The 12,479-nt window shown below is 53.9% G+C and overlaps 2 protein-coding genes across 6 annotated transcripts in view; both read right to left on the bottom strand.

Moving 5' to 3' along the window:
• UBAP2 (ubiquitin associated protein 2) overlaps positions 1-12,479 on the bottom strand; it is a 175,976-nt gene that overhangs the window by 110,925 nt on the left and 52,572 nt on the right. The window lies entirely within an intron of this gene.
• Positions 2,879-4,910, bottom strand: CXCR3 (chemokine (C-X-C motif) receptor 3). Its single transcript, XM_008591064.1, is given in 2 exon segments — positions 2,879-4,054; positions 4,899-4,910. Coding segments are annotated over 2 exon segments (1,188 nt in total).

Below are 12,479 nucleotides of genomic sequence, written 5' to 3'. Positions count from 1 at the left end.
ACAGACCGGCCGCTCACTGGCTGAGTGAGGTGCGGGAGCAACACCGAGGTTTGTGATCCCGTTGCCGGTCCCGGTCCGGTACGGGCGCGACACTGAGGGTTGCGATCCGTTGCCGGTCAGTAAAAAAGACAAAAAGGAAAAAAAAAAAACCAGGGGTTTTATTGCTAACCATTTTGTGCCCTTGATAGTACTCTGAAGCCCTTTAGATCCACCTGGGTCTTACTTTGACTCCATAGTTTTAACATGTAGTACAAAATGTTAAAGAAAAATGAGTTTTTGGGCCGGCCCGGTGGCGCACTGGATAGTGTGCCGCTTGGGAAGCGCGGCTGCGCTCCCACCCGAGGGTTCGGATCCCACATACAGACCAGTTCCCGCTCAGTGGCTGAGCGAGGCGCGGGGGCAACACTGAGGGTTGCGATCCGTTGCCGGACACGGAAAAAGACAAAAGACAAAAAAAAAAGAAAAATGAGTTTTTGAGAGTGGCAGGTTGAGAGAATGAGAATAACGCTGGAAAGAGAACAAGTTTTAAGGGCAGCACTTCAAGACCAGGGCTGCTATCAGAATCTGTTAAATCTGCCTAGATGTAAAAACAAACATGTTTCATGAGTTTAGTTGCTGATGACAGAGTGAAGCCATCTGTGCCATGTAACTGTTCAGAAAATAAAACAAATACAATAAAATGTTTTCTGCATCTCACTTGTTAGCAAAGTCTGTTCATTGACTCCATGTGCCTAGAGCAGAACAAACCCTCGGGTCTTTGGTCCAAGACTCCAGACATCTGAAGCCCTCCGGGACGTGTCTGGAAGAGCACTCTCCAGCCTGTGTGTCTCTGATTTCTGTGACTGCCCACAAGTACTCAGCAGCCTCCTCTTCTCTTCTGGGAGATATGCAGGATGTGGATGGGAATCAACATTGTATTGTTTCCTGTGGTTGCCACAACAAATTACCAAAATATAGTGGCTTAAAACAACACAAATTTATTCTTACAGTTCTGGAGGTTAGAAGTCTGGCATGGGTGTCACTGAGCTAAAATCAGGGTGTTGATGGGGCTGCATTCCTCCCTGGAGGCTCTAGGGGAGAATCTGTTTTCTTTTCCAGCTTCTAGAGGCTGCCCACATTTGTTGGTTTGTGGCCCCATCTTCCACTTTCAAAGCCAGCAACATCTTTCTCTCCCTCTCCCCTTCTGCTTTCCTCTTACACTTCCTCAAGATTACATTGGGCCCACCTCGATAATCCAGGTGAGTCTTTGTATTTGAAATCCCCAATTAGCAGTCTCAATTCCCTTTTGCCATATAAGGTAACATATTCACAAGCTCTGGGGATTAGAGCGTGGATGTCTTGGAGGCTCATTTTTTGGCCTGCCACAAACATCTTTATAGTCTAGCATCACTGATACTCTTTCCAGACAGGATGTTGTTGTCATTTTCCTTCCTTCATATTGTGGAGGTTTAGGGTGTTCTTTGTGTGGCCACAGACTCTTAACCCCAAGACTAGATGGATAGGTTCCAGCTAACTCCTTGCCTCCCTCCTCCCTGTTCCCTCCTCCAGCCATATCTGTAGTCTGAGCAAGGGCGCAGCTGGCCTGTGAAACTGGACCATGGCACATCTGTGGCTTCCTTGGGGGAAGTGGTAGTTGGGTTAGTTCGGTGGACCCACCCTTCAGCTCTGCCTTAACTTGGTAGCCCTGTCACCTGCCCTTCTGGAAAGCCCAGGTTATTTCTTCCACGCACTTAAACCCCAGTGATAATGGTGGAGAAATGCTCCCTACAGCCCACCCCTAGGGGGGCTGTGTTGCTTTTCTTCAAGCCCACGGCCATTTCCCTATAAGCCTGTGTCAGCTCACACCTGAATAACCAACACGGCCTTCCAACTGGTCTATGATGCCATTGCCTGATCCCAAGCTACCTTTCAGTCTTATTTCCACCCCTTCACCTATCCAACCCTTAAGTCTAGCCAATTGTGACCAGTTATAATCCCTCCAGTAATCATTGCTATTTGCAGCCTTCCCTTCTGCCTGGAAATACTGTCCTTCTCTTCACCCTTGGCCATCTTGTTTGGCCTTTAAGTGTTCAGGAAGCCTTCAGTGCTCTGAGCCCTGTGTGCTGCTCCTGTGTCTCATGGCATAGACGGCTTGGGATTGATAGTTCTTCCCACATCTTCCCTGCTGGCTGAGCTTCTGGAGTGCAAGGACTATGTCTTATTTGTGTCTCCTGGCCCCTTCCCCAAATTACACCCAGAGAGTCCAGCCAGCTAGCTGTCTAACTGCTCCCCCTGCGCCCATGTACCTGGGTGCTTCCCTGTGAATACCAGCTGTGGCCAGTAGGGCAGAGAGACACTAACAAGGGCAGGAAGGGCTGGCACAGACCCAGGGCCAGGCAGGGAGAAGCAGGAAGCGCATCCCCCAAGCCCAGTCGGGGCTGGCTGTAATGAAGCATGAACACATCCTGGTCCTCATCTTGTTTATTGAAATGTTTTAAGCAGGATTTTAGACAAAAATAGAAGGGAGCAAGTACAGAGGTCTTGGGGAGCACAACCGCAGTTGCTGCAGAGCTGGAGGCCTGGGCTTGCCTTGTACACTCTGCACTTGGGGCAGGTCAACTTCTAGTGGCTGAGCTAGAAATACAGCAGGGCTCTAGGCAGGGCCTCTGAAGCGGCAGGACGGGCTTGGCAGCTAAGGGGCAGCAATGGCGCAGCCCCCAGAGCCGAGAGGCGGCTCCCTGGGAGACCTGGCAGTTCTGGCGCTCCCAGTGGATCCCAGGAGTGAGGCTGTGGGGGCAGCCAGAGCTGGCCCAGCATGGAAGGAGGGAGGAGCTCGGAACATGTTGGGGGGTGGGGAGGATCAGGCTGCGTGGGCCAGAGGGGCGCCCCCATTCCATCCTCACAAGCCTGAGAAGGAGGCCTCTGTGGTTTCAGACCAGGACGAATCCCGGCGGGTGGATGCTGACTGTCGCTGGGGCCCCCACCTCTCGGGGCAGCCCAGGCGCATGAGCAGCATCCACATCCGCTCTCGGAACTTGATGCCCACAAAGGCATAGAGCAGTGGATTGAGGCAGCAGTGCATGTAGCCCAGGCCTGAGGTGACCGACTTGGCCACATCCACATGGCCTTCTAGGCCACAGTTGCGGGCCAAGGCCCCCAGGTCCATGAGGGTGTCCACCAGCACCACCAGGTGGTAGGGGGTCCAGCAGAGGGCAAAGGCCACCACTACCACCACCACCAGCCGCATGGCTCGCAGGCGCCGCTGGCCCCGGGAGACTAGCAGCACAGCCAGGATGCGGGCGTAGCAGTAGGCCATGACCAGCAGGGGCAGCAGGAACCCGGCTACCAGCTGCAGCACCCGCAGGGCCGCACGGCCTGCCTGGGGGAAGTTGTAGTTGCAGTGGGTGGCGTTGAGGCGCCCATCCCGGTGGGCTGACAGGAAGATGAAGTCCGGGAGGGCAAAGAGCAGACAGAGCCCCCAGACAGCCACACAGGTGAGGGTCACGCGGGCCGGGGGACCCCGGCGGTAGAGCTGGGTGGCATGCACGATGCTCAGGTAGCGGTCAAAGCTGATGCAGGCCAGCAGGAGGGCCCCTGCGTAGAAGTTGATGTTGAAGAGGGCACCTGCCACTTTGCAGAGGCCCGAGCCGAAGACCCATTGGACAGCAGCGTCCACTGCCCAGAGCGGAAGTGTCAGCACCAGCAGCGCATCAGCCACGGCCAGGTGGAGCAGGAAGGTGTCGGTGCTGCTCCGGGCCGCCCGCTGGCTCAGCAGCACGGCCGCCACAGCGCCATTGCCCAGCAGCCCCAGCACGAAGAGCAGCCCGTAGAGGGCCGGCTGGAAGGCCCTGTCGAAACTCAGGCTGAAGTCCTGAGGGCAGGGTGCGGAGGCACAGCAGGAGTCACTCTCGTTGTCGCTGTAGTCATAGGGAGAGCTGAAGTTTTCCAGATACGCAAAGTCAGAGGCATCTAGCACCTGGCTTTCGCTCACCTGTGGAGGGAGGCAGGGAACCACGTAAAGGCCAGGCAGCCACTCCTTGGTGATTTAGTCTGCTGAGCTTTCTCTGAGCAGCTCCTATGTCAGGTAGACCCCGGGGCCCAGGCCAGACCCTGTAACCAGCTCCATCTTTCTTCCAGGGCCACACCTTCTGAACTCCATCTGCCCAGTCTGGGCTCCGGGATGGTGACTTCCCTTTTCAAAAGCTGCTTCTCTCACCCTTCTGGGCCATCCCATTGGCCCAGGGATCTTGAGCAGGAAGAAAAGCCCCTGTCCCATGCCCATAGCTCTCTCTGACTCTCTCTCTTCAAGTCCTCAGTGGCCTGGCCATGCCTAGTTCAGCCACCTTCCTCCCCAGGCACCTCCCCACTGTCCCCTCTCCCAGTCACTGGCCCTCCTCTTCCCTCCTTAGTCCTCGTCTGGAGACCCCAACTTCCTGCCCCTTGTGGGGCCTCTCTGCAAATCTCTGCCCCCCCAACACGTTTTCTGCCCGTCCTTTTCTCCCCTACACTGAGGTTTGCACACCCATTTAGCCACCCACTGGGTGCTCCCCCACCAAGCTCTAGCAGCTTCACTCCCACCCCAAACCACCCCGGAGCTGCAGGCCTCCCCAGTGCCAATTCAATCCAGCACGCAAGAGTCAAAGTTCCAAGTCAGAGCTGAAGGGAGCCTTGGAGGTCATCAAAATTGAGCCTCTGCCGCCCAGCCCCCATTTTGCAGATGAAGCACCAAGTCTGGAGACCTGTCTGTGGTCAGTGGCCAAGCAATTCCCCCATCTAGTGCTCCTTCTACCGCAACCCTGCAGCCTCCACCTACTCCAGCCCACTGGTGATCCTGGGCCACAGACTAACCTCAGTGTTTCCCTAGTGCCCTGGACTCCCCACCTGAGCTGTGGACTGGTTGGGTGGGCAGCAGCACTTACCTCAGGGCCCATGGCTGGGCTGGTGCTCTGGCTGCCAGGCTGCGTGCTGCCTGCCCCTCTGCTTTGGTGCTTGTGGTTGGAAACCTGCGCTGCACAGAGGAAGTGAGGGTTTCACGCGGTTCTCAGCAGCAGCCTCTTCCAGAGGGTTATTAGCACCAGAACCCCCTAGATCCCAGGCCACAAGGAGCTCCTATCCCAGCCTATGGCTGGGGAAGCTGCTCTGAAGGGTCTGGGTCCTAGGGAAGGGCAGGGGGTGGCTGGGTGGGGGCAGATCCTTTGAAGGGAGAGGTCTGAAGGAGAAGCAGCGCAGCTGGGAGGTGAGGGGCAGCCCTACTGCCAGGGGCAGGATTGCTTCTGCATGAGGATGGTCAGTGCTCAGTACACTGGATGACCTTGAGCTCATCTGTCCTGGGCTGGAGTTGATCTTTGCATGATTGTAAAGACTGGATCATAAAAGCTGTTAAGTCTGGAAAGGAGATTAACCTTTTTAAAAAATTAAAATATTTTAAAGAAATCGGTCACAGCGAATCGAGTTCCTTACTATCACCACTCCCCGCTAATCGCCTGGGAAAAGGAAAGGAAACTACCAGTAATGTACTTGCCATGTGCTAGCTGTTGCTCTAGGTGCTTTCTCTGACACTGCCTCATTCCAGCCACACAACTCCCTTGTGAGGCGGGGGTTGTCCCCATGGATGATTCAGAAGGGGAAAGGCCTCCGCAAGCACAACGAGTAAGGGAGGCTGGAGGATTGAACCTATGGACATCTGACTCTCCTTTTACCATTTGTCATGCTGCCTTCAGTTTTTCTTAAATGGATAAACTATGAAATATTCATGCAGTGAAAAACAAATGAACTAAAGCTACATATTTTTTAGTAACCATCTTTACAGTGCCTAAAGCTGCATGTTTTAACATGGATATATCTAGAAAAGCCAATGACCCATGGTGGAAGAGGCAGTTACGGAACATCGGGTATGATTTGACACCACTTATGTAAGTTCTAAAAACCACCACAAAAAAGCAGTACCGTATTGTTTTGGATATGGCTGTTTGTTTTCCAAGTTGAAAACAGGGACTGGAGACACTAGTTCATGGGGTGAGAAGGGGAATGGGGTTGGGGACTACATAGGGACCTCCCAATTTGAAGGAAAAGCTGTCAGACAGAGGTGACTGTCCTTGCTCTGAAACTGCTTGTCTCCTGCAGTGTTCAAGTCAGAGAGAAATGAGGGTCTGGAGAAGGTCAGGAGCACTGCAAGTGGAGGGGACTCGGAGGATTCCAGAAGCCAGGCCAGTTGGGATGAGTAGGACTTGGCAAGTGACTGCCTATGGCAGTAGAAAAGGGATGGGAGCTGGGGCCACGGTCTCCCCAGGCCGTTCGGGGAAGAGGTTCGAGTTCACTGGGCTTCTGCAAATGAGAAAGGACCACAAAAAGCTACATTCGGGGCGGGCCCGTGGCTCACTCGGGAGAGTGTGGTGCTGATAACACCAAGGCCACAGGTTCGGATTCCGTATAGGGATGGCCGGTTGCTCACTGGGAGAGCGTGGTGCTGACAACACCAAGTCAAGGGTTAAGATCCCCTTACTGGTCATCTTAAAAAAAAAAAAGCTACCTTTTGTTCATTTTAAAGGACTGTCTTGTACTCTGCAGTTATGTTCTTCATCTCGTTTGGTATTAAAAGGACCTTTTCTTTATGAAATGATGGTGAAAATAGATGGTGGTTTTGGAAATACCTTGTGTTGGCAGAAGTTGACAACCCAATGTGGGTCCTCCAAATATACATGGAAATGTTACTGGTCCATGCATGATACAAAGATCTAGGGATCCCTGGTCTCCTTCCTGTGCTCCATTCTCCTCATTTATCACCTGGGGATGATGGTTCACCTTCCCAGGTTGCTGGGAAGGAGAAGTGAGAGGTGAGGGCAGGAGCTTTGGAAAGGTGCAGAGAGCTTTCTTTCTGAGTCCTGACATCCAGATATGTGAGCTGGACCCTGATAGGGCAGCCTGGGCTGTAGGGATGGGCTGTTCTCGCTGTTCCCGGGGAGAACATGCTGAACTTGACTGGGCTCCAGCCCTGACTCCACCTTGATTGAGCTGTGGGACTGCGGGCAAATTACATAACCCTGTTGAGTTGGTTTCCTCAGCAGGGTTGTTATGAGATGCTCAAGGCTGTAGGCTCCTAGCACAGGGCCCAGGGCTTAGTAGGAGCACAGTTGAGAATGCTCAGTGAGAGGGATATTGGCTACAAACCTAGAGCCACTGCGAGCCTTATGTGTCAGGGGAGCCTGCCACAGATGGTGGTGCCTTGTGGGACATGCAGGCAGGACTTGCCCAGAGGACCGGTCCTCCAGAAGGGCTGTCCCTTGCCATAGTTGGGGGCAGGGATCGCCAGTCCTAGCCGAATCCTCTGGCTGCCCAGCTATGTAATCCAGGGCAAATCATTTCATCTCTCTGCCTCAGTTTCCTCATCTGAAAAGTGGGGCTAAGGATAGCATGCATTTGATAGGGTTCCAAATGATCCGTGCAGAACGTTTCTGGTGCAGGGTAGGTGCCCAGTGAGCAGCAGCCTCCTCCCCATCTAGAAACTTTGCAAACCAGCCCCTCCCATGCCTCAGATGGCAGGTCTGTGGGGGTCTTCTGTCCTCCTTCACAGCTGAGATGCCTTGGAAGTTCCCTATGTCATGGGGCTGAGCCAAGCCCTTTTCTGGTCCCAAGCAGCCCCCAGACCAGGTCAGAGCCAGGCCCAGCGGTTGGAGAAAGCTGCCCAGCCCAGGGCCTCCTGCTCCTGCACTCCAGAGCAGCCCGCGGGGAAGCCTGAGGAGGAAGTTAGTCAGAGTGAAGCGCTCAGGGCCCCACCTGTGGTCAAGGTGTGAAATGTGCACCTGGCTCTTTTTGCCACCCCTCCCCCTGTTTTTTTTCTTTCTTTCACACCTCTGGGCTGTGGTTTGGGGAGATGGAAGGCTCAGAGGTCTGAACCCTGGGCCTAGTCCCTCACAGGAAGGAGGCCCCCACGGCTGTCTGCCGGGCAGCCAGCGGGGAGAACGGCCATTTCCTCCTCCCCTTCTCGGAGTCTGCCGTCTTGCAACCTCTCTCGCAGCTCCTCAGAATGTCCCTTGGAGCCCTGCTCCAAAAGCCCAGGCTGTCAGGGGATCAGGCTTGGTCAGGCCAGCGGTTCCTGTGGTGAGCCTTTCTTACACAAAATGAGGCTGGAACGCGCATCTGCCCCAGACATGTGCTGGAACTCCGGCCTCCTCCTGCCGGCCCCAAAGTTCCCAAGGGAAGGGGAGCTCAAGTCACAGGGAGGCCCAGGGACCGGGGACTGCCTCTTCCTCTGCCCTTTGTCCTGCAGCTCTGAGCCTTCCTGGGGGCAAGCCCTTTCTGAGTGCCAGGGCCACAAGCTGGGGCCTAGGGAAGCCAGGGGATGGGACAGGCAGCCCCAGCCCAGGAGGGCGAGTTCCCAGAGCTGTGGGGTCACTCAATCTTTTTGGGACTGGGGAATGCCTCACAGAGATGAGTTTGAGCTGGGTCTTTGAGGACGAGGACGTTGCTGCTGCTTATCAGGTGACAAAGGGAGACAAGGCAATTCAGGCTGTGGGAACACCAGGTGCTACACAGGAAGTAAGGAAGAGCTTGTCACCCCAGGGGCAGTGGGTCTGGTTGGAACAGAAGGTACTTGTGAGAACAGAAGGATAGAGGGGGCGGGGCTGAAAATCCCACCCCTCTAATCTGGCCTTGGTCTTTCTGGTGACCAGCCCCCATCTCAAAGCTACCTAGGGGCTGCCAGCCACCAGTCAACTCATTAGCATACAAAAAGACACTTATTACTTCGAAGATTCCAAGGATCTTGGGAATTGTATGTCAGGAAACAGGATGAAGGCCATGTATATATTTCATAATATCACAAGGAGTAAGGGGCCAACATGTCTGTCCCGAACTTTCATATGACTTGGAAACCAAACAGGCAGAGTGGGAGAGGGCGTGTTGAATGGGGCAACATGCGAATACCTGGTGAGATGGGGAAAAGGCATAAGGGAGTTCTTTGTACTATTCTTGCAACTTTTGATGTTTTGAACTTTTTGCAAGTTTGAAGTTACAGCAAAATAAAAGTTACCAAAAGAATCTCATGCAGGATAGTTTGGTGTTGGATGCTATTCCCAGAATCCGCTTAGAGGCCGAGGCTGCCTGGGAACAAATGCTCCCTGGCTGTGGCCTCTGGCCTCTGGCCTCACCCCAGGGAAGCACCGCTCCCACCTCAGCACGTCACCTCTCCTTCCTGCGGCTCCACATCGTGCTTCCGGGCTCCTGGGCTTCTTCCCCTTTCCCACTGTCTGGCTACCTCCAGCCTCTCAGCCCTGAGTTCCTCCCAACCCGCCCTGCAGCCTTTTGAATCAGCCGCCTGCCACCAGCTTCAAGGCTCTTTCTCCAGGCCACTCAGGGCCCCTCTAAGAATATAGGTTGTGGGCCGAGCCTGTGGCGCACTCGGGAGAGTGCGGCACTGGGAGTGCGGCAGCGCTCCCACCGCGGGTTCGGATCCTATATAGGGATGACCAGTGCGCTCCCTGCGCTCAGCCGGTCTCAAAAAGGACAAAAAAAAAAAAGAATATAGGTTGTGGGCCGAGCCCGTGGCGCTGGGAGTGCAGCAGCGCTCCCGCTGCAGGTTCGGATCCTATATAGGGATGACCAGTGCGCTCCCTGCGCTCAGCCGGTCTCAAAAAGGACAAAAAAAAAAAAGAATATAGGTTGTGGGCCGAGCCCGTGGCGCTGGGAGTGCAGCAGCGCTCCCGCTGCAGGTTCGGATCCTATATAGGGATGACCAGTGCGCTCCCTGCGCTCAGCCGGTCTCAAAAAGGACAAAAAAAAAAAAGAATATAGGTTGTGGGCCGAGCCCGTGGCGCTGGGAGTGCAGCAGCGCTCCCGCTGCAGGTTCGGATCCTATATAGGGATGACCAGTGCGCTCCCTGCGCTCAGCCGGTCTCAAAAAGGACAAAAAAAAAAAAGAATATAGGTTGTGGGCCGAGCCCGTGGCGCTGGGAGTGCAGCAGCGCTCCCGCTGCAGGTTCGGATCCTATATAGGGATGAGTGGTGCGCTCACTGGCTGAGCGCAGTGCGGCCGGTCTCAAAAAGGACAAAAAAAAAAAAAAGAATATAGGTTGTGCCCGAGGCTCTCAAGATGATCCCTCCATCCTTGGCTCAGACTGGCTGAATAGAAGGATTTGGGCTCGTGTCCTTCAGAGGGTGTCATCAGCTGAGAGCCTGAAGTTTTTTTCTCAAAATGAAGTGGGCCTGCAAAGCTGGGTGAATCCCCTGCCAGGAAAGCCGCCCTCCCTGAGGAGCAGGTAGTCTGGGCTGGACGTGGGCTCCCATGAAGAAGAAAAGTCACACTCAGCCATCCGTAGTGCCCACCCGGAAGATACTCCATTGAGCAAAAGCTGCTGACTAATGTCCCTCCCTGGGTCCTTGCTTTGTAAAGTACCCAGTGCTGCTTTAAGCTGCCCTCTCAGGACCCTGCACAGGGCTCCTTGCTAGTGGGCCTGACTCTGGGCCTAGACTATCTGGCCTTCTGGAAAATTCCTCAACTAGCCAAAACTTATTTCCTACAATCCCAGCAGGGTGTGGTGTTGGCCTTGGGGCTTTGTCCACATGCCCTGTGGAGGGCTGCCATGGCCCAGCCCCTGACTCCTGTCAGAGTTATGCACATATTTCTCCGAGTAGGCAGAGTCATCTGTGCTGGCACAAGCATCAGTGCTGATCCAGCCAGAGCCGAGCTGGCTCTATGTGAGACAGAACAGTGGAGTGGATAAGCATGCGGACTCTGGGGCAGGCTGTCGGGATCAGGTTCCTGGCCCTGCCATTTACTAGCTATATGACCTTGGACAGGTTATTTCACCTCTCTGGGCTTCTGTTTCCTCCTCTGCATTAAAAGAGTCAATATTCTGTATATGTAAAGGTGCTCAGAACAATGCCTGGCACTAGTCAGCGCTGGATATGAATTGTTAGCTGCCCCCCTCCCCCTGCTGTGGCTGCTGAGGTCCCCCAGGGCTGAACACACCCATGGGGGCAGCTTCATTTGCATCCAGGTACCGCACACCCAGAACTGGAAAGTCTAAGCCTTGGCCCTGGGTGAGTTTCAGAATTGGACAAAGCCCTGACACCTTTGGCTGTGGGGCCTGAGTGCCAGTTTGAGTCCAGTGCCTACGTCTCCATGGAGAACAGGGTGGGGTCCCTTCCAGATGCAGTGCCCTGCTGGGTGGGCTGTCCACTCTGAGCTGCGGGTGTGGTAGGGCCTGGGCCCAGAAGCTTGACCTTGCCTCCTCTGGGGGTCAGGACTTAAAAGGAGCTAGAGGAGCCACCAAACTGAAAACACGCTCTCCCCTGTGGTACCCATGAGTTCCACACTCACAGAATAGCTGATTAATCGCTGACCCAGCCGAAATGTCTGGAGATGAGCCGACAGATGGGCGGCCACAACAGTATTATCAGCAGACTTTGCGTAGCACTTACTATGTGCCTGATACTATTTGAAGTACTTTTACACATACGTATCCTCATAAAACCTCCTTAAGATAGGTTCTGTTTTTATTCCTCTTTTAAAGATGGGGAAACAGACTCAGAGAAGTTAAGTAACTTGCTCCAGGCCAAACAGCTCATATGTGACAGAACCTGGATTTCAAACCAAGCTCTCTGTCCTCAAAGTCCATTTTCTTAACCACCCTGCTCTACTTTATCTGGGAATATATTCTTTTTTTTTTTTTTTTTTTTTTTAAAGATGACCAGTAAGGGGATCTTAACCCTTGACTTAGTGTCTGGGAATATATTCTATCTTGTGAATACCTTCCTGCTCATAGCAGGATTTGAAAAGGCCATTATGTGAACTCAGTCGGGGCTGGGCCTGGCGTGGGGCTGCTCATTATGCAAATCCCTGGTGCAAGGACTGGGGTGAAACCAAGGCAAGGCCTTCCTGGAAAAAGGGGGTGCCTGAGGCATCCCGCTGTTGGTGCCAGGACAGAAGAGGAAGGACGAGAGGTCTAGGAGTCAGGAACTGGAGGTGGTTACCAAGGAAACCAACACTGTGGTAAAGCTCAAAGCTGAGCTTGTCTGGTTCTATGGGAAAAAAAAAAAAAGCAAATGATACTTTTAAAAATTCAAGATTTTTTGGAGGATGGCTTTGAACAAACCCTCCGTGGAACTCAGAGGAATTTTTAGCATATTTGCTAGTGAATAGGGGTCTTTCACCTGACTACCCAGAGTATTTATAAATTACTGCAGCTTATAACATAGCTAGAGAAGTGCTTGAGTGTGAAGAGGCGTGGGGCAGGGGCTGGGCGAGGAGGAGGGCTGCGGTGAGGGTAGGGAAAGTGAGTCCGGAAGAGGGGAGATGGTTTGGGGGTAGGTAGGTGTGGGGAGGCCAGTTAGAGGCCAGGAGGGTGTTAGCTGAAGCGGGGGTAGCAGGGGTGGCAGGGAGGGGAGAGAGAAGGTGATTCAGAGCTGAATACACAGGATCAATTGGCCACCCCAGCCCGTCTGCCTCCCATGGGTCTCCATCCATCTTCGCCATGAGGAAGGCATCCACTGTGGCCCGTCGA

This window comes from Galeopterus variegatus, unplaced genomic scaffold, assembly GCF_000696425.1.
Source record: "Galeopterus variegatus unplaced genomic scaffold, G_variegatus-3.0.2 Scaffold143, whole genome shotgun sequence".
Lineage (NCBI taxonomy): Eukaryota > Metazoa > Chordata > Mammalia > Dermoptera > Cynocephalidae > Galeopterus > Galeopterus variegatus.
Note: the sequence above shows the minus strand (reverse complement) of the source record. Positions and strands in the feature narration are given on the sequence as shown.